This window comes from Remersonia thermophila, chromosome 1 (assembly GCF_042764415.1).
Source record: "Remersonia thermophila strain ATCC 22073 chromosome 1, whole genome shotgun sequence".
NCBI lineage: Eukaryota > Fungi > Ascomycota > Sordariomycetes > Sordariales > Chaetomiaceae > Remersonia > Remersonia thermophila.
Genome location: NC_092217.1, coordinates 395880 through 415275, shown reverse-complemented (window position 1 = coordinate 415275; position 19396 = coordinate 395880). Strand labels below are relative to the sequence as shown.

Here is a 19396-nt window from a genome sequence, read left to right as displayed (position 1 = left end):
TGACGCTGGTGTTCCATTTAAAAGGCCGAATTACATGTCTGCTATTGTATTCCCGAGGTTCAGTGTGACGTGCTTGGCCCAATTCATAGCCCCATCTCCACTGTCAGGTCAGCAACCTTGGAGCAGCCGCACCCCATCCCGCCATCACCATTCTCCTGAAGGTAATAGTCACGAAGGATCAATGGAGGGAGCCCCGGTTGGAATGAGTCCCTGTTCTAGATAGGTAACACTTTAGCGCGTGATCGCTCAACATCTCTCGTGTCCCACACAGTTTAGCCTTCGGGTGCTTGCACCTTGGTCCTACTTGCATCCACGGCCATCAGTAAGGCCGTTGTCGTTCAAACAACTTTGGCAATCACAGATGGGATGGCTCTACAACGAATTCAGTCCAAAGAGCTGAGCTCCTGGACTTCTATCTCAGAGCCCTTTCGGTGATATTGAACGCGGTATTTCTCACGTCACCCACAGAGCGGGACCTAAGGTTTTGGCCACCCCTCCAAAACGCCATCTTCCAGGGCGCATCCACCGCACATGGCACAATTATGGGGAGCTTGACTGCGAAACTCAATGCTGACAAACCGCCAATTGGTTTTGGCTCTAGGCTCGCTACGTGCTGGTAAACACCCTTGTGCGTGGTTTCTGGGAAGCCTCGCCATCTGAAGGATTTTCTCGTTTCAGAATAGCATAATCCACTATCCACTCGTCCACGAACTTGTCTTGTTTCAGCACCGGGGACGTCATGATGAAGGTCAACTCTGCCATGGTCCGTGTGATTCTTTCGAGACATGTGATAATCTACCCTGCTGTTGTTCGGACCATCGAGGCTCAAGGAACCACGGCGTGAGTGCTAGCTATCCAACGCCGAAGCTAACCCGCGATCGCTTCTTTGGTCATTCGATGGAATGCCATTGACTACAGCCCGGATCCTTTCTAGTCTGCTCGTCTTCAAACTCGGTGGCGTCCGTGAAGAGACTTCAGGCATTATGGATCTGCGCCTCTCCCCAGTCCACAGACCCATCGGAAGCCTGCCATTTAATACCTAGGCGTGTATGATTGCGGCACACGTGGGATCTTCATGACTCGCCCGCGTGGAGAATTTCTGTCAACGGGAACCAGAAACACTCTCACTTGCCGCGCAATAGAACCCAGGGCTCTCCGGCTGGAACGTAGCGCGTGGCAGGTTTCGTGCCGAAACAATGACGCCGCCGTCCCATAGGCCTGCATGGCCCCGACAGAGTGGGACGTGTGTTCGTGGCTGAGACATGTCGGGCGAAGATGGGAGAATGCAGATCGGTTGATCATCAGCGCGATTCTTTAGGGTAGTTACCCCACGCTGAGTCGATCAGGTAGTGGACCCCCCTCCCCCCCTCCCTCCCCCGGGGCCACATCAATCTCAGAGCGGACCCCGCATTTTCTGCAGTGGACTGAGGTGCCCGGCCGGTGGCGGTGGCGCCGAGCCCCACTTCAGCCGCTGATGGAACCTGAATGGATGCTTCCATTGCCAACGGCGAAACCTTGGCTTCGACGTCTTCCTTTGACCTACTCACCTCTTTTGTGTGGGCTTGGAGGCCATGAAATGTTTCACGATGGAACTCTATCCCTGTAAATAGTATATCACTCGTCTCACATCTTTCGTGCCATATTCCGTTGCGCATCTCGAAGCGCCGCGAGTCCAGGCTGATTGGCCACGCTGAGCTCACCTCTGACTCGAGAACGTGTCGCAACTAAGTGCACGCCCCTGCTGTGACACCGACGAGGAATAATCCACCAGTTTGAGGACAAACGCGAGGAGCGAAGCAAGCTGCAAACTCTTCTCACTCGTCAGGTAACATGGATGGGAAGGACCGCGTCTTCCGCATCGCTCCATGTCATGGGGTGTCGAAGTGCCCACGTTACATTTGAAACGTCTTAAGACATCTCAGCCCGTTGCTGAACAACGGATATAAATACCAGTTAGGTAGTTGAAGGTTCTAGTTGTTTGTCAACGAGCTCATCCGCTCTTTCAAAAGTTCCTGTCAACCGCTGTGTTGTTCCCTACGTCTTTTCTTACCGTCGGACCGGGCGTCCTTCGCTGTTTCGTTCTCGCACCCGCTGGCGGCATATTGTCGTGATACCCGCTTTCTTCCACGTCTTTGTTCCTTCCAGGCGCTGTCTGGTACAGCCTTGCAGCAGCAAATATGGTCCAAGTTTCTGTTCTTGTTGGCACTCTCGCCTGTGGGTCCTACTTCACGTCCAAGCATTTCTGCCAGGCACTGACTGACCTCACCTAGTCGCCCTGTCAGCCGTTCAAGCTGCTCCGAGCGTTTCGGCCCGCCAAAACCTGCCTGACCCCGCCGGAGAGAAGAACATCGGGAATGGCGCTGGCATTCAATTCATCGGGGGCCAATGCTTAGGGGCTGCTGATTGCGCGTCGGGTTGCTGTGCGATTCTCCCGAGGGGAGGGGAAACGATTGGGGTATGCTCTGGCGTGGGCGCTCAAACACAGGCAGGAAAACAGGGCTGCGGCTTCGAGGCTGCAGGGTCAGGGAACCAAAACCAGGGCAACGGAGGAAATGGGGGGAACAGAAATGGGAACGGGAACGGGAACGGGAACGGGAATAACAACGGGAACAACGGCAACGGCAATGGCAACGGGAACAACGGGAACGGCAACAACGGCAACAACGGTAACAACGGTAACAACGGCAATGGCAACGGCAACGGCAACAATGGTAACAATGGCAACGGCGACGGCAACAACAACGGCAACGGCAACAACAACGGCAACGGCAACGGCAACAACGGCAATGGCAATGGCAATGGAAACAACAACAACAACAACGATGATACAGGTTCCAACGCTGGCGCCGGCGCCGGCACTGGCATCCAGCCCAGCACCCTCACTCCCGATCCTGCGGGTGCAAAGAACGTTGGCAACGGCCAGGGTGGCCAATTCATTGGCGGCGAGTGCACCAGCGATGCCGACTGCGCGTCAACCTGTTGCGCCTTGGTCAACACTGGAGCCGTGCGATTCGGCATCTGCTCCGGGCTTGGTGCCAACACGCAGAATGGCAAGCAGGGTTGTGGGTTCCCTGCCGGTGGCCAACGGATTGCAGGGTTTGCCTGATTGAACTGCGTGGTTTCGAACCACAGAAAAAAAGTATCACGATGGGATCAACAGAGTTGATTTCATACGCTGCATACGCCCCCATGTACAATCAAGGGTGACCGTGTTGTCACCTGGCGGATCTATCTAGAATTACCCAATATCCCCTTCCGCGCCGAACAGTCTGCTGCCCCCATCCTCGCTTGAAGCCCACTCTTCAATCTATTGCAAAGTCCTCCCATTCATACTCCTCCTCCTCCCACGTGCCCTCTGGCCAAGTGTCATCCTCCCCCAGGTCCTCCCATTCATTTTCCCGTTCTTGAATTCCATCCTCGCCGTCTCCCACAATGGTGTCATCATCGTCCTCCCAGCCTTGAGCCACATCCTCCTCCCGCTCCACCACGATCTCCTGGTCGTCATCTTGATCGGCTAACACCGGGTTTCTGGGCCACACCTCCCCGTTCATGGCACTGACGCCTTCGGCGATGATCCCGAACGCTTCTTGGATCTGCTCCCGCTCGGCCCGACACCGAGCGATCATCTCTATAAGTCGACGACGCTCATCCTCCTTTTCCCTGTGGGCAGCCGCGAAGACCCTGTAGAAGCGCAACACCCGAAGCCACAGCTGCTCAAGCTCGAACAGGCTCCCAAGCGGCGGTGGCCACGCCGAGGAGCTGGCGAGGCGCACCCTCAGGTTATTGTACTCCGTCCAGGCGGCCAAGTAGTTCCGCCACAATCCGCGGACCCACTGCTCGGCGTTGTGCAGAGAAGACCTGGCCATGTCGCCCCACAACCGGGTCCGGCGGCGGTAGAGCAGCATGGTATCGCGAAACCGCTGCAGCTTCTGCAGCAACAGGCGCAGGAACTCGTCCTGGTCGCTGCTGGAGTTCCACAGGGCCGTGAGCAGGAAGACGATGAGGTAGAGCCGGAGGATCCACCGGTTGTGGCGGCCCTCGTGCAGGCGGCTGAGGAGGAGACGGCTGGGGGCGGCGGGCGAGGTGACGTCTGAGTGGGCGCCGGTGAGCGGAGAGGCAGAGAGGGCAGGCGCCGAGAAGTGGTCGTCCGCGCAGCGGGCGGTGACCCACTGGTGGGAGGCGAGGATGTCGGCGGGGTCAGAGCAGGCGGCGGCGACCCGGTGTTGGATGGCCTTGAGGAGGGCCCCGCTGCTGCAGAGGCACGCCGCATCAGTGGCCTTGCAGCTGAAGGCCGGGAGGCGGCCCAGGAGGATAACCATGGGAAAGTGCTATGGCGATGGCGTTAGCAATTGATGCCAAGATATGACATGTCAGGGGAACAATGGACAATAACAGGTGATGGGGATGAGTTCAAACGATGGACGTCCAGGGAGGGTATCGGTGACAAACTGGAATGCACGAATATGGAAAATCGGAGACGTTGTAGCATGATAACAATATTATACAACGATGGTTCGCAACGTAAACACATCGACATCACACTCAGACACCCGCAGCGCATCATGCTCAACAAACATCGTGCCGTGATGAGGCTTCACGTGGTACTTACAGCGCAGGAGGGCATGCCCCTGAAGGCAGCAGTGAAGAGGAGGACGGCGGGTGCAGTCGCCGGGATCGCACCGATGATTCCCGCCGCTAGGGCTAGCAACAGGAGACCAAGCATAATGAGGTGCATCATGATTTTTGTTTACTTGTTTATATCCCTTGAATCAAGGAGTTGATGGGAATAATCTTTAGATCTTTGAGGAATAATTCACCTCAAGCGATCGTGGTAGGGACCTTGGGAGAGATCGGCTGTTTATATAGTTGACAATCTGACTCACCCATTGCGAACGCGCGTCTTGGACGATGGAATCATTCCAAGACGCTGAAAGTCAGTTCACTCATATGTTCAAACGCAGAGCATCGATGCCCGAGCTTCATCTGTGCACAGCTTTCGTGGTTATGCTGCAGATACCAAATATATTGACATCATTGTGAACGATAGAATACTGTTTGCTCGTAGAGTACGTAGGTTGGAGCAAGATAATTGCGGCACAGAAATTGTCAAGGGAAGAGCGAATATGTCTTTTCAATCAACATCCTAATATCGTACCTTTGTCATTGGGCCAGTTGATATTATCAACCTCAAAATAGGGTCTTCACGGAATGATGATGCAAATATACCAAGCACACGGGACTTCACCTTTGGTATAGCTTGACACACTCCGCTGACTGCACAGCCGTAGCATGAACCTTGGGATTCACTCCGTCGAGTTGACTACAGTCTCGACATATGGCGTAGAGTCACAAGGAAACTTGGCTATGACCACAGACACATCATGCATCTTGAAATAACTTTTTTTAAGGTGACTCGAGATGACTTGTCGCCAACGAAGAAGAGCCCTAACATGACGCTTGCATTCACTGCCGAAGGTGACTCAGTTGAGCAACTATAAAACGATTTTCGATCTCACCAGGTCCTTTGACTTTCTCCTGTTCCGTGCCCAAGCAGAAGTCCATTCTCATCCAGCTCACCACCCCCAACAGGTAGCTCCCTCTTACCATAGCACAGCCACGCAGGAGATCAATTGTGTCGCCGGCCGTATCAATCTTCCTTCCAACAGTCTCTTCTGGTCCACCCAGTTGATCTCCGTCATTAAGCCAGGGGTGCCCTCGTCACTTACACAACCTCGTTCAAGCCTTTCATAGCTCAGCGTTTACAATGATACCTTGCGGTGCTCTGTCGTATTTCTGGAGTTCTACTCCGAGGATGATTTGTTTCACCCTGCTGCTCCCACTCCTCGCTCTCGCCAGGGAAACCCCCCATAACCTCCGCCAATTCTACAATGCTGTGCGAGCAAAATCTCGTTGCGACAATGTTCTCGCCACTGGTTTCTACAGCTCGGCGGGTGGATCCAACAGTGAGTTCACTTCGTCCCGTTTTCGCTTGCCGCTCCGTTCCCTTCAACCCTTCGACTGCTCTGGACTCACCTAGGCATTGTCCGCATAGACTTCGAATACTGTGGCGACTACCTGCACTCCCACGGCATCATTTACCTGCAAGGCCGTCACGGCGCCCTGGTTAACATGGATGTCGACTGCGATGGACATGGCGGCACCCCCGCCGATGACGGGCGCTGCCAGGCCGCGCTGAGCCCCGACATCCAGAACGCCACCAGCTTCAGCGACCTGGTCGCCAGCTACGGCCGCGGCATCAAGGACCTCAACCCCTACGTGCACCCGTACGTCGTGTTCGGCAACGAGAAGGGCACCCGCCAGCGCAAAGGCTGGCGCGCCTTCGACCCGTCCAAGTACGGCATGAAGCCCCTGAGCGTCATGGTCGCCGTCTGCCCGGGAGGCGACAAGGTCGCGTACGGCGTCTGGGGCGACACAAACGGCGACGACGACGAGAAGCCAATGGTTGGCGAGGCGTCGCTCGCGCTGGCCACCATGTGCGGCGGCAAGAGCGTCAACGGGAACAACGGGATCGACCAGGACGAGGTCCTCTACGTTGGGTTCGTCGGCGACGAGGCGGTTCCCGGTCCCGACGGGGCGGATTGGACGGCCATGGACCCGGACGCGTTTGAGAAGAGCATTGCGCCGATCGGGGATGCGCTGGTCAAGAAAGTCACGGTGGACGCCACCAGCGGGGCTTCGTCGGCGAACCGATGTTACTGCACTTGTGGCGATGGGGGCCTGTTCTGTATTTGCTTGTGGGCTGCTGCGGCGTGGTATGCAGGTCTAGCCATGGGGGCATTGATTTGTTGGATAATCGATGCATTGGAGTGAGGGGCGAGGTACAGTAGACGTCGGTCCATGTAGGAAGGGCTGAGGCAGGCAGGCAGGGTGGAGGACAGGACAGTGGGACAGTGGAGCAGGTTAGAAGGGCACACAGCGCAATTCAAGTTCAATGTATCACATAGAAGACGTTCTTGAGAAGTAGAAGATCCATGTTTTTTTGGGGATTGTATGGTTATCTCGTGTAGCTCTCGTGATAGCGCGAAGTCTCCATGTCTTCTTCACGGCGTGAGGTAGGTCATCAAGTGTTGTTGACATAAAGACTTGGCATTTGGTGGGGGGATGCTAATTCACGTGCCAGGTCACATGCATGCCGAGCAGCTCCACTTCAGTGTTAGTTAACTACTTTGCAACCGTGGGCCTGAGCCAGCCTCTCCAAGATTTTTCACCGTGCCTGTCATCTCCAAGTCACATCCCCAGCACCTCCTTCGCTGCGCATTGTGCGCCAGCTCAGTGAGCGCGCAACCCGCATGCCTCTGAAGTCCTGTCAGTGTATCAACAGGAATCTTGGTTTCTTCGGAGCCAGCGGAGCACAGGTAGGCTTTTGGCATGAGAGTGCCGGGCTGAAAGCACGAGGGAAGGGTCCTGGTGAGCCATCATGTCCTCCAAGGCTCAAATCAGTACAGCTCGCATTCAGAAGGCTACTATTTCATGGACGACCGAGAATGCATTACCGCTCGACGGTTCCTTACCGACCTTGTTTTCTTACTGAAGAAAGCAGCAACCCTCTCCAGCCACTCGGAGCCGGCAACGGATTCCCAATGAGCCTCTCTTCGGAGAGCCTTCTGCTCTCGAACACGTCTTGTGTTTGGAATTTGGAAGGGGCTGGCGGGGGAGAGGGAGCGACATGCTATCTCAGCTTGTCTCGCCCTGATTGCTGCAAGACAAAACCATCGGGCCATCATAGTCCGCGCCTCCTGGCCGCGTTCTGCGCGGATTCCACAGGGGCGAGGCTCCAAGACTCCCAACATGATGTGATGATATCTTGATGTGATGCAGAGGGTCGATCCTCTCGGCGCCGGATTGTGATTTTTGTGGCAAAGAAAGCGAATGCGCAAATCTGAGCTCAGGTATATGGCGAGATGGGCTTTGTTGCGGTTGATGTGCCCTTGGGGAATGTAGACCTTGCTTGGCTCCAGTGCTGAGTGCTGATACATCTGAGCATGCGACGGCCTGAACACGGACTATCTATCCACCATGACATTCTGGCGTGGATCAAAAGTGTAGTTCGAAGCGCACCCAAAACGCCTACGTGTAGCGCATCGACTCAACAGTATAGGTTCTTATGCTGAAGAGCGATGAAGACAATCACTGCAGGTAACAGATTTATCACATACAGCTCGGCAGAGCCGTGGTCAAATGACGGCATGCACGCACTTCTGTGATGCCCCAAACCGCCTCCCCGAGCGGGTGCAAAACAGAAGAGCGGAAACTTTTTGACGCGCCGCATCTGAGCTGCCACGACCCACTCTGCACCGAAAAACCACGGCAGGGTTAGGGTGCCCCACCCCACGTGACCGCTCACAGATCGTAGGGTTTCCCGATCCACACCAAAATTATCACGAATCCCGTCAATTTCCCTTTCCAGGTGCATCTGCGTTTCCGAAATCTCGACACCCATCCGTCAAGTCGATTCCGCAACCTCACATTCACAATGGCCAAGATCTCGTGAGTCCTTACCGAAGTGCTGTTTCTCCGAGAATTTGAGCTGCCGTCAGCGACTTCCGACCGCCCGTTTCCCAGAGAAGACTGCAGGGATTTTTCGTGGAGGGGAAAGCCCAGCTAGGGGGGGGAAGGATGAAAAGTTTTGGGGCAGCTTGCGGAACATGGCGGTCGGATTCTCTGCGGCAGCTGGAAGAAGGAGGCCATTCAAACTCGAAGGACACGGCTAACCTTTGTCACATAGTCGTGGTGCCCCTGGTGGCAAGCTCAAGATGTCCCTGGGTCTCCCAGTGTACGTGCGATCCCTCCCTGTCCGCCCGAGCGAACATTCGAACCGATCCCTCGAGATGTCCAAGACGAATTACGCGCCGGACGGCAACAGCAACATTGAAGGACGAGGCCGAGGCTGACGAATGGACAGGGGCGCCATCATGAACTGCGCTGACAACTCGGGCGCGCGGAATCTTTACATCATTTCGGTCAAGGGTATCGGTGCGCGCCTCAACAGGCTGCCGGCTGGCGGCGTCGGTGACATGGTCATGGCCACCGTCAAGAAGGGCAAGCCCGAGCTCCGCAAGAAGGTTCACCCCGCCGTCATCGTCCGCCAGGCCAAGCCGTGGAAGCGCTTCGACGGTGTCTTCCTCTACTTCGAGGACAACGCTGGTGTGGTACGTGTTCCTCGGGCCGGAACGGAACTGGGTCCCCCCCCCCCCCCAGCAGGGTTGGTTTTGCGCGTACGTGGTAGGCTGACAATCGCAGATCGTCAACCCCAAGGGTGAGATGAAGGGCTCTGCCATCACCGGGCCCGTCGGCAAGGAGGCCGCGGAGCTCTGGCCCCGTATTGCCAGCAACTCGGGTGTCGTGATGTAAGAGGTTTTCCGGCGCGCGATGGGTTCAGGGCACTTGGAATTTCGGGGAACGAACGATTCTGTCGACCGAGGAGCGTCTTCCGCCACAAACGAGGGAGAGTTGAACGATGGCCACAAAAAAGGCTTGGGCCGGATGGGGCAGGCTTTGCATTTCGGCTTCGGCGTGCTAGGGAGTCATACCACTGCATGATACACAGGTCAATTCAGAATCGGTTCTTCGACTTTGGCAGGACGGGCAGGCTTTGGGGGGATATCACGATCTTCAAAGAATAATTCCCGACTTACACAGCCGCTGGGACTGGACCTTTGTGGACTTTGAAGGCTCGAGGGACGCGAGGACCGGCGAAGTCTAGAGATTCGACTTTGTCCACCCTCTGAGGCCAACGCCGTGCACTTGCTGCGCCATCGTTTATACACCGAATCTTGTTCCCCGAGTCCCCGTCCACACCGAGAGCGTTGTTCACTTTGCGAGTGATGAAAGCCATCGGCTCCCTGGTTGCCCGCCGTCCGCCGTGGGGCCCAGAGTGCTCGATATGAACCCAACCGAATGCCTTGATCCACCCCAATAACAACGTGCATGTCAAAGATGCCGGCCGGGAAATAACGAGAGCTTGCTTGCCTTTTTGTTCTGGGGTTCTGGAAATGAGAAGTGATCGCCATGCGTTCCCCAACGCCGAGCCTGTTCCGTTTTCCTGTCGTTGCGAACATTTCCTACTACCCTTTGCCTCCCTTCAGACCTCTTGGTTTCCTTTTTTTTTTTTTTTTTTTTTTTTTTTTTTTTTTTTTTATTGTTATTCACAGGTCCAGCTGGCCGGGAATCCGGCATATGCCTCCATCGCCACTTGGCGGGCCTGTTGCTTTGCTTGATGTGGTATAAGTGGCATGGATCCATCAATAGGATCATCGCTGTTGAATAACTTACACCGTAGGTCCAGGCCTGAACCGATGACAGCGTGGTTAAACAAGGTCTGCTTAGCCCCTAATCTACCTAGTTATAGTCTATACCTAGGCACCATCCAGGTCACGGTGTTCATGAAACGGAATACGGGACTCTGCAACTGGGTCTCATGAATCATAAATGCCATTGGATGTACGCTGAGAGTTCCCATGCCTAACGCCGGATGATGTGAAAACACATTCTGTTGCCCATCCCAAACAAGCAAGCAAAAAAAAAAAAAAAAAAAAAAAAAAAAAAAAAAAAAAAAAAAAAAAAAAAAACACATCATGTACAAACAATGCAAGCCAAAATGCCGCCCTCCGCCCCCCGCCCCCAGATCCGTTCTGTAACTTTTTTTTTTTTTTTAACTCGGCTGATCAAGATCCTCCGTCTTGTGCGCCGCCGCGGGCGCCGGCATCCACAGCATCGAGGTCATGCTCAGCTCAATGACCCCCTTCTTCCTCCTCTCGACCGTAGCGTTCACCGTCCGGCGGTATTCCTTCTCCCACTTCTCGGCAAACGTCACGCGCTCCGCCACCTTGACCTCGTGGCCGGGCTTGTACGTCCACGGCCTCGGGCCGCCGCGGGACGAGACCGACGCGGCGTCGCTCGCCTCGTCGTCCGCCCCGGACGGCGCGCCGGCGTCGCCCGGGTTCACCACCTCCACCGTCACGAGCCTCTTGCGCTCGGGCCCGGGAACGACCACGTCGACGGTGCCCGGCCGCTCCCACGCCTTGCGGGCCAGCTCGAGCAGGCCCTCGCCGTTCTCGCCCGCGGCCGCGGCCGCGTCGGCGCCGGGGACCAGGTCGGCGAAGCACACGCGCGACGCCCCTTCGACCAGGACCCGCACGACGAACCCGCACTTGAGCACGCGGTTCCAAAAGGTGACGACGCAGAGCTGGTACAGGGCGCCGGGCGCGCCGGCGCGGCGGCGGCTCCAGGCCGGGACCGGCGAGCGGCCGTACGAGTGGTAGTCGACGCCGGCCAGCCGGATGCTCCGCAGCTCCGGGTTCCAGGTGACGCTGCCGGCGCCGCGCACGTCGAGGACGTCGTAGCCCGGCGCGACCAGGTCGGGGGCGCGGACGAAGATGACCTCGTCGAGGAGGGGCGTCGCCGACGAGGAGGACAGCGCCGAGGACGAGAACGGCGAGGTGAGGCGAGAGAGCTGGGAGGGGATGGCGGGGATGTAGATGGTTTTCGGCTTGGGCTGGGGCTGGTGGGGCGGCTTTGCGGAGGACGGTGACGGCGGCGCCGTTGCTGTCGAGCCAAGGTCGGCCGAGGAGACGACGGTCGGGGAGCGCGCGCGCGTGCGGAGGAAGGTGTTGCGGGAGGAGGTCGGGGTGAGGAGGAGGGCGAGGCGGGAGGTGGGGTCGTGGGCCGGGTGGCAGTTGAGGAGGGCCAGCTGGGGCGAAGGCGTGACGGCGGCGTGCGGCAGGGCGCTGGGTGATGATGGCCCGGTCTTTGGCGGCAGCATGGGCAGGGTGATGTGCAGGCCCTTGTTGGTGAGGGCGTAGTCGGTGGTCGGAAGATCTGCCGGCGGGGAACAGGCCAGGACGTGGCCCATGCCGGCGAAATCGCGGGGAGATTTGGCAAGGAGCGGCATCGTGCCGGCCAGGGCGTCTTGGTCCAGGTCATCGAGGTCGTCCAGCCCCGGCGCGTTCAGGTGCGGTGCCGCCGCCGCCGCCGCCGCTCCTGCTGTTGCTGCTGCTGCTGAAGCGACCTGAAGCTTGTCGTCGCCTTGGCCGAGGGCGCCCCAGGCAAAGAGGGAGTGGTCATCGGAGCGCTTGATGATTTCCTCCTGCAGGCGGAGGAAGGCGTTTTCGCCTTCGCCGTACAGCACGGGCATGTTGACGTCAAAGAGGCCCATGAGGGAGTAGGCCACGTCCTCGGGCCGGGTCGTGGAGCGGTGAGCGGCCCAGGACATGCGCTGGGCGACGCTGGCGGTGCGCACGAGGGCCGGGTCGAGCAGCGTCAGCTCGTCGATGCCCGTGATCTTGGACACGTTCTTGACGAGCGACGACTTGGTGCCCAGCAGCCGCCACCCCTGGGCGTAGAAGACGACCTTGCGCGGGGCCAGCAGCTCCTGCAGGGTCCAGCCGCGCGTGAACCACCGGCTGGCCGCGAACAGGTCGTTCCACGTCAGGTACCCCTCGGTGTAGTCGTCAAAGTGCACGTCTTCGAGGTACGCGTAGCACACGGCGGCCCGCTCGTACCAGGCGTACATGGCGTTGACGGCTTCGGACAGCTCGGCGCTGCTGTGGCGGTCGATGCACACGGTGTCGGCCCAGAGGTAGTCGAGGCCGTCCTTTTGCGCTTGGCCGCAGGCGTATGCGATCTTTGCGTAGCCGGCCTTTTGCTCGACGGGATGCGGCGCCGCCGGAGGCGGGGGGGCCAAGCCGGCATACGGCGGCGGAGGAGCATCTTCGTCATCGCTGCCGTGGCCGTTGGTGAGGGCGGGGAAGGCCGAGGACCGGGCCAGCCGGGTCTTGTCGCCGCGGAAGGCCAGGAGCATGCTCGAGATGAGCATCAGCTTCATGACGTCGGGGCTCCCGCTCGAGGGCGGAGAGCCGAGATGCGGCGGCGGCGGCGGCGGCGGCGGGGAGCCGAGATGCGGCTGGGGCCCGTGCGACCCGCGGTATCGCGCGAGCGCGTCCATGTCGTACAGCGACACCTCGTCGGGGCCCCATGTGTGGGAGAGGATGGCATAAGGCGGTATGTCGGCGCCGTGGAACTCTTCGAGCTCTTGGGTGGCAACGTTGAGGAGCCGCATGGCGGGCAACGGGCTCGAGAGATGCTTGCTGGGATGCGATGCCCTGGCGGCGAGAACCGGCTTCTCGTCGCGCCGCCGAAGCAAGCGTGGCCGTCAAGTGATTTATGTCTTTGGTAAAAGCTCGGCGGTGTTTACTCGAACGAGTTGAAGCCAACCAGGTGGCCCAATCAGGGGCTGCGTCCCCGGGCCCAGGGCCCCGGCCGCCCGTTCGCCGTCGGGTGCAGTCAGGCATCGAAAACCTCCTCGCAGAGGACCCGGAAACGGCGTTCCCCAGATGCCTCCGAGGCGGGCGCATCGCTAGCGTGGCCCACGCCTTGACGTGTTGTGCGGTTGGTCAGGCGTCTGAAGTCTCAACCATCATGGGCCTCGAGGTGAAGACGGGGCGCATTCTGTGATAGGGCATTTGCGTGGCCATGTGTCATTGAGGCGAAACCGTCATGCCCGTCTAAATACCTTAGGCATCTGGAATCCGTGAGATGGTGGCTTCTGACGAGATGGGAAGCCTCCCGTGCAAGTGTCGGGCATCCATGTCCAAGACAATGGCGGAGTGGAGCGGACGTTGGGTCGGGTCCCATGTCCATGTCCTGACCTCTGTTAGTCCGGTGTAGTAGTTCGTTCGTCACTTGCAAGGTAGGTCGTCAGGCGGGGCGGGGGGTCGGGGTTGGGGTTGGGGTTGGCAGCGGGGGGAGCGGTGGGGGGGAAGCGGTGGGGGGGGGAAGCGGTGGGGGGATGGTTGTCCTCCTACGGTGTAAGTGTTTTCACGTAATCACCCGCCCGCCCGCATCTCACCGAGGCCTACCGTCCCAAGTCACGTCCAGGATCCCCATCATGGATAACTAGTTATGCATATCACATCTCGCTCTGACCACCGGGCACGACAATGGACGTATCCGAACTCTCGACTTCCCATGCTCTCTCTATCTACCTTGCCATGGTGTCACATGCACACTGCATCTATCCTCTTTCCCCCCCAAACACACACAGCACCCCCACCCGCTCTCACTGCTCAGCTTCCCATCGTCTCCGGTGGATCGGTTGATCGTAGCCCTCGCGGTGTTGACGGAGGCCCCCTGTCTCTGCGTGTCCATCCATTCCGCAACATCCATGTCAACGCGCTGTTACGGTGTCCCTATGAAACAAGACGACTGAAAAATCCCATCGTGATCTGCATGCATTTCCAGTACATCCCAACCCAATGCTTCCGGCACATGTCCCATGACCCTGAGGAAAGAAAAGAAAAGAAAAAACGCCAGGAAAATGCACCAGACATGCGACATGCTCCATCCATCTAATGCCTTTGGCCATGAGCATCCATCAACTCAACACGGATTTTCCAAACGCTTTCCCTGCACCGGGCCGGATCCAACACAAAAGGAAAGAGGAGAATCGCTCTAGGAGAAATCAACACGCACGACCTCGATGAGACAGTGAATGAGAGAGAGAAAGAAACATGAAAGAGGGCGTGCGGGCGTAGGGGGAGGGGTTCAACGCTCCGCTTCCCTGCTGACACGCACGCGTGCACACACACAAACGAAACCACCACGCTCATCCGGCCCACGGAGAACCAGCCCCGGTCCCTGGTGCGGGAGGGGGCAGCGCATAGGGGTACGCCCCCGGGGGCGGGGGCGGAAGAGGCTGCTGAAGGAACCCGCCTCCCTGGGACGGCACCGGAGGCTGCTGCGGGGCCTTGAGCACGGCGACGCCGGACGACGAGGGCGGCATCGGCGGGGGCGTCGGCTGGCCGCGCGGCAGCGCCAAGAGGGTCGCAGCAGGCGTGGCCGGTCCCGAAGAGGTGGCTTCGGAGGCGGCGCGGTTGCCGCCGCCGCGGCTGTTGCCGTTGCTGCTGCTGCTGTTGTTGTTGTTGTTGATGTTCCCCGCGGCCCTCTCGGCCTTTTTGTTCGCGAGGGTCGTGCGGCGCTTCTCGACGGCGCCCTGCATTTCTCCAGAGGCCCAGCGTCCTGTGTTGCATCATCCCGGGGTTAGCCATCCGTCTTGCTCTGGAAGAGAAGCTTGATGGGAGGGGGCCTGGCTTACGTCGCATCGACCAGCTCATCTTCTCCGACTTGGTCATTTCCGAGTACGGCTTGTCCATGTCGCCGTCGCCGTTCGACAGGGCCGAGGCCGGACCGTCGGCGCCCTTCTTGTTGCGGACCCGCTTCGGTGCGGCCTTGTTGGTGGACCCGGCGGTGCTTCCCGGCGTCGATGCCCGGGAGGTAGGGTGGGGCGAGGCGGCGGTGGGAACGGCAGCAGGGGCCGAAGAAGAAGCTCCGTTGTTGGTGAACTTGATCTTGGTCAGGGGCTTCTTGACGGCCGGCGGCGGCGGAGGGGGAGGCGGAACGCCGGGTGGGAAGGCGGGAGCAGCGTTGAAGGTGTGCACAAACGGACCCCCCTGCGCCGGAAGGGAATGAACCGACCCGCTGTTCGCCTCGGCCGCCACGGGAGCGGGCACAAAGTTGTAAAACTTGGCCTCGGGTTGCTGCGGAGGAAGAGGAGGAGGAGGAGGCTGCGTCGCGGCGTGGGGCACGGCGGAAGCAATGGAGGCCAGGAAGGGCTGCTGGGCGCTCGGCTCCTTCTTCTTGGGCCCCCGCTTCTTCTTGGGCGAGGCCGCCACCGGCTCCGGCATCTCGGCCTGCTGCGGCGCCTTGGCCTGAGAGGTGGCACGGCGCTTCGGGCGCGTCTCGAGACCCGGGTCGTTCTCGAGGGCGAAGTTGCGCTTGCGCTTTTCCCGGAGCGAGTATGCCGACCCGATCGATTCGGAGCTTTCGGCGCTGTCCTGGGACGTTGCCGTGGAGGGCCGCGAGTCTTCGTTGGCCGGCAAGCCGCCCATGCCCTTGCCGAGAGCGCCGCCAAACCCCGGCGGCATGCTGGTCGGCTTCTCGTCCTCCTGCGCAACCCCGCGGCCGCGAGCCGCGCGGCGAGTGCGGATCGGCTCCGGGACGGCCTCGGCAGCCTGGACGAGGTCGCCGTCCTCCTCCCCCCCGCCGTTGAGGGCCGCAGAGATGGCAGCGTTGGTGGAAGCGGTGGCCTTCCTCCGGGGCCGGCGCGCGGGACCAAACGTAGGAGGCATGGCCGGGGTGGCCGACCGGCTGACGTCCTTGCTCTGGTCCGAGATGTTGCGGGGCTTCCGAGTCCGCTTGCCCTCCACCACGTTGTCCTCGGCCAGCTCGGCGCCCTTTTCGGTACGCTTCCTAAGCCGGTTCTCGGGCATCTCCCAGCGCTGCTCCTCGGGGTCCTGCTTGCCGACGCGCGCAGGGTGCGTGTCGAGCTTGAAGCCGTACGCCTGGGCCATGATGCGGTCCTCGGACTTTTGGTGCTCCAGGCACGCATCGTCGAAATACGGCTTGGGGGCGCGCACGCCGCGGACCTCGAACGGAGGAGGCCCCTTGACAGCGTCGTCGAAGTGCCGGCGGTAGAACTGGGGCTCATCGGACCTTTGGCGGTTCTCCCAGTTGATGATGGTCTTATCGTTGGCCTGGCGCCGCTTGGCGTTCTCCTCATCGTCCAGCATCTTGCGGAGCTCCCGGTACTCCTTCTCGTACTTGTGCAACACTTCGACCGCGGCCGCAGCCTTTTCGTAAAGCTCGGGCGTGGAAAGGTCGCCGAACTCTTCCAGCTCGGCGGCCAGGTCCTTGGGGTCCCGAAGCCTCGGAAAGGAAAACTGCGTGGTGGGGAGCCTCGTCACCTCGACCGGCTCGATGGGCTCGGCCGGCGTCGCAGGCCGGGTGTCGTTGTCGGCCATGGCCTCGTCGGCCTCTTGCTCCTCGCCCTCTTCGGGCGCGGCATCGTCCGCCGGGGCGGGCGACGGCGCCGCTGTCGGCACCGCTGAATCGGCCGGGAGAGACTGCTTTGGCTCTGGGATGACCTCCTCGTTGTCATGGAGGGGCCCCTCCTCGGACGTCCTGCCCGGAGAGGCAGCTCCGCCGTTGGAGTCGGCGGCGTCCAGGTCGCCGTTATGGAACTCCTTCCACTGCTTCACCACAAAGTTGTTGTACTCCCACAGCGAGAGGAGCTTCTCGCCGGCAAGCTTCCGTCTGCGCCTGTCCTGGTAGTACATGCGGGCGAACTCCTTCATCTTGATGGGGCGATGCATGTCCCAGCGAATCTCCTCGGCGGCCTTCTCCAAGGGAAGCATGGCCGGAGGGGACGTGGCGCGCGAGGAGGCGCCATTTCCGGCGGCATACGGATTCGTAGAGGCAGCCGGGTACACCCATTCCGTGTAGGGGCCTGGGAGCAAGACGTCGTCGGATTCGTAGGGGGTCAGGTTCAGGCGAGAGGCAAACGGCGTCTCGGACTTGTAAATCGGCTCCAGACGGCGAAACCGCGAAGGCCCCGAAGACCGCTGGTCCTGCCGGGATGGAGAGGGCGAGACGGTGGCTTGGCGTGGCGAATGGTGAAGGACGTGCGGTTCGACGGAGTCCTTGACGGTGGCCAGGGCGGGCGTCAAGGACTTTGTTGAAGGACTGTCTTCGACGGAGGCTGGACCGTCGTCGCGTTGATGGGTTTCCACCTGGGATGCCGGCACGGCATCCGGAATGGCGTCGCTTTCTTGACGATCCGCCTGGAATGGGACCGGCGGCGACGCGGGACGTGCGGGTGCTTGACCATTGACGTGCGCAGGCTGGTCGGCCTCCGGGTCGTCATTCTCCAGCTCGGGCCTCTTTGGGAAGCTAGCCGGCTCGGACGGCAGCCGTGGCGCATCGGCCGCGCCCGGCAACGCATCGGAAGCCACCTGCGCCTCCCCGTCGTGATTCCCGACGGATTGCAAGTCGTTGGAGGCTGAAGCACGCCTCTCGAGGGGCAGCGGATAGCGCGGCGGCGGGGTCCGCGCCGGAGAATCACCCGGGCCCGCCGGGGGGTTGGGGCTCGATGAGGGCTCGGAACGGGCGGTCAGGTCGGCAGGAACGCTGACGAGAATGGTGTCCCGGACCGGGTTGTCGTCGGACGCGTGGTCCGCGTCGTGGGTGAGATCTACCGACAGCTTCTTGGCCGTGTTGCGGCGGCGGGCTGACATGGTCCGGGAAGGCACCGGGGACTTGTCGATGCTATGGCGCCGCAGACTGACGGACGACCCGTCGTCAGACTCCTCCTCCGAGTCGTCCTGGCCGCCGGTTCTCTTCTTCCGGCCGCGAGAGCCCGGGGTCGAGGCCGTCTTGGCCGCCGGGGCGACCCGAGCTGCCGGGAAACCAAGGTCGTCCTCGATCATCTCTTGCGTGTAGTCGACGCGGGCACGCTTCCTCAGGGCATGGCCGCCTTTGGAATGGCCGTTTTCGTCGACGCCAGCGTCATCGGCCGCGTCCAGCGTCCTTGACCGCTTACGGGTTGCAGGCGGTGCCGGCATGGCGCCTCCCACCGTTACCGACGACGGCGACTCGGCTGTCGAGGAGGACGTCGGGGTGACGCCAAGAACGCGGGAGGACCGGTCCGTCGGGGATGAGGCGCCATGAGGCGTGACGGCAACCGCCGTCGTGGATCGGGCCTTGCCGCCGCGCTGAGAGGCCGTGTGAGGCATCGTGGGACCCGGAGGCAGCAGGGCCGGGGGATCCGGGGTGCGCGCCCTGTCCAGCTCAGGCGGTGGCTGGGCCGAGTGAGCCGGACTCAACGCTGGGCCGGATGAGCCAGGATGAGATGAAGGAACGGGGCTCTCCGAGGAGGAGCTCCCGTGGGAAAGGCTGCGACCGCGGTGGACGGGCCGCGCGGGGCACAAAAAATCAATCGGGCCGCCAGCGCTGTCGTGTGCGGATGCCGATGGTGATGCGCGAACGTCTGTCCTGTCGGACAGCGATGGCTCCTGCATGCAGATGGCGGGCCCGAGACCAACAGAAAAGGAGAATGGATGAGAGGGGATGAGCTAGAGCAACCTCGTTGATGAGTCTGCGGCCGCAGACGATGAAGGGCGATGATGGCAGCGGCGATGCCGGATGTTGTTTTGTGGTTGTGGTGGCCGTTGTTGCGGTCTGTGCTATGTAAGAGAGACAGGCCTATGGCTGCAGGCGGGAAAAAACAAAAACGTGAATCGCCTGCTGGCGGGCCGAACCTGAGGCGTCAGACGGCCCAAGCCGTAGTCCAGCCAGAGAGAAGCACGTACCGTCTACGGGCTCACACGAGGCCGGCGTGTGGTGGCTTATTGATGAGAGGGTGGCGGTTTGAATTTTCGCTGGGCGGAATAAGGCGAGCAGCGAGCATGGACAAGACGAGCGTCAACCCCCAATGAATACACCACACGTGACTTCGCGTTGCAGCAATGCAGCGATCCGGCACCCTGCCGTCCGGCGTCGGGACGGGAAGCACTGAGCAGCGAAGGGGATGCCGGGAGAAGGG

At 60.2% G+C, this 19396-nt stretch overlaps 6 protein-coding genes across 6 annotated transcripts; 3 read left to right on the top strand and 3 right to left on the bottom strand.

Moving 5' to 3' along the window:
- Positions 1 to 2177: 2177 nt before the first annotated feature.
- Positions 2178 to 3106, top strand: VTJ83DRAFT_119 (uncharacterized protein; the record flags this gene model as incomplete). Its single annotated transcript, XM_071007321.1, has 2 exons — positions 2178 to 2214; positions 2271 to 3106. The coding sequence occupies 2 exons, from the start codon at positions 2178 to 2180 to the stop codon at positions 3104 to 3106; spliced, it is 873 nt and encodes a 290-aa protein (XP_070869472.1).
- A 196-nt stretch (positions 3107 to 3302) lies between these two features.
- On the bottom strand, positions 3303 to 4738 carry VTJ83DRAFT_118 (uncharacterized protein; the record flags this gene model as incomplete). Its single annotated transcript, XM_071007310.1, has 2 exons — positions 3303 to 4328; positions 4610 to 4738. 2 exons carry the CDS (start codon positions 4736 to 4738, stop codon positions 3303 to 3305), a joined length of 1155 nt encoding a protein of 384 aa, XP_070869471.1.
- Positions 4739 to 5918: 1180 nt separating this feature from the next.
- On the top strand, positions 5919 to 6831 carry VTJ83DRAFT_117 (uncharacterized protein; the record flags this gene model as incomplete). Its single annotated transcript, XM_071007299.1, has 2 exons — positions 5919 to 5967; positions 6038 to 6831. The coding sequence occupies 2 exons, from the start codon at positions 5919 to 5921 to the stop codon at positions 6829 to 6831; spliced, it is 843 nt and encodes a 280-aa protein (XP_070869470.1).
- A 1663-nt stretch (positions 6832 to 8494) lies between these two features.
- Positions 8495 to 9372, top strand: VTJ83DRAFT_116 (60S ribosomal protein uL14; the record flags this gene model as incomplete). Its single annotated transcript, XM_071007288.1, has 4 exons — positions 8495 to 8508; positions 8747 to 8794; positions 8924 to 9170; positions 9262 to 9372. The coding sequence occupies 4 exons, from the start codon at positions 8495 to 8497 to the stop codon at positions 9370 to 9372; spliced, it is 420 nt and encodes a 139-aa protein (XP_070869469.1).
- A 1300-nt stretch (positions 9373 to 10672) lies between these two features.
- Positions 10673 to 13078, bottom strand: VTJ83DRAFT_115 (uncharacterized protein; the record flags this gene model as incomplete). The annotated part of the gene is made up of 1 exon (XM_071007277.1): positions 10673 to 13078. The coding sequence occupies one exon, from the start codon at positions 13076 to 13078 to the stop codon at positions 10673 to 10675; it is 2406 nt and encodes an 801-aa protein (XP_070869468.1).
- Positions 13079 to 14623: 1545 nt separating this feature from the next.
- VTJ83DRAFT_114 (uncharacterized protein) lies at positions 14624 to 18872 on the bottom strand (the record flags this gene model as incomplete). The annotated part of the gene is made up of 2 exons (XM_071007266.1): positions 14624 to 15036; positions 15113 to 18872. The coding sequence occupies 2 exons, from the start codon at positions 18870 to 18872 to the stop codon at positions 14624 to 14626; spliced, it is 4173 nt and encodes a 1390-aa protein (XP_070869467.1).
- Between the last annotated feature and the right edge of the window lie 524 nt (positions 18873 to 19396).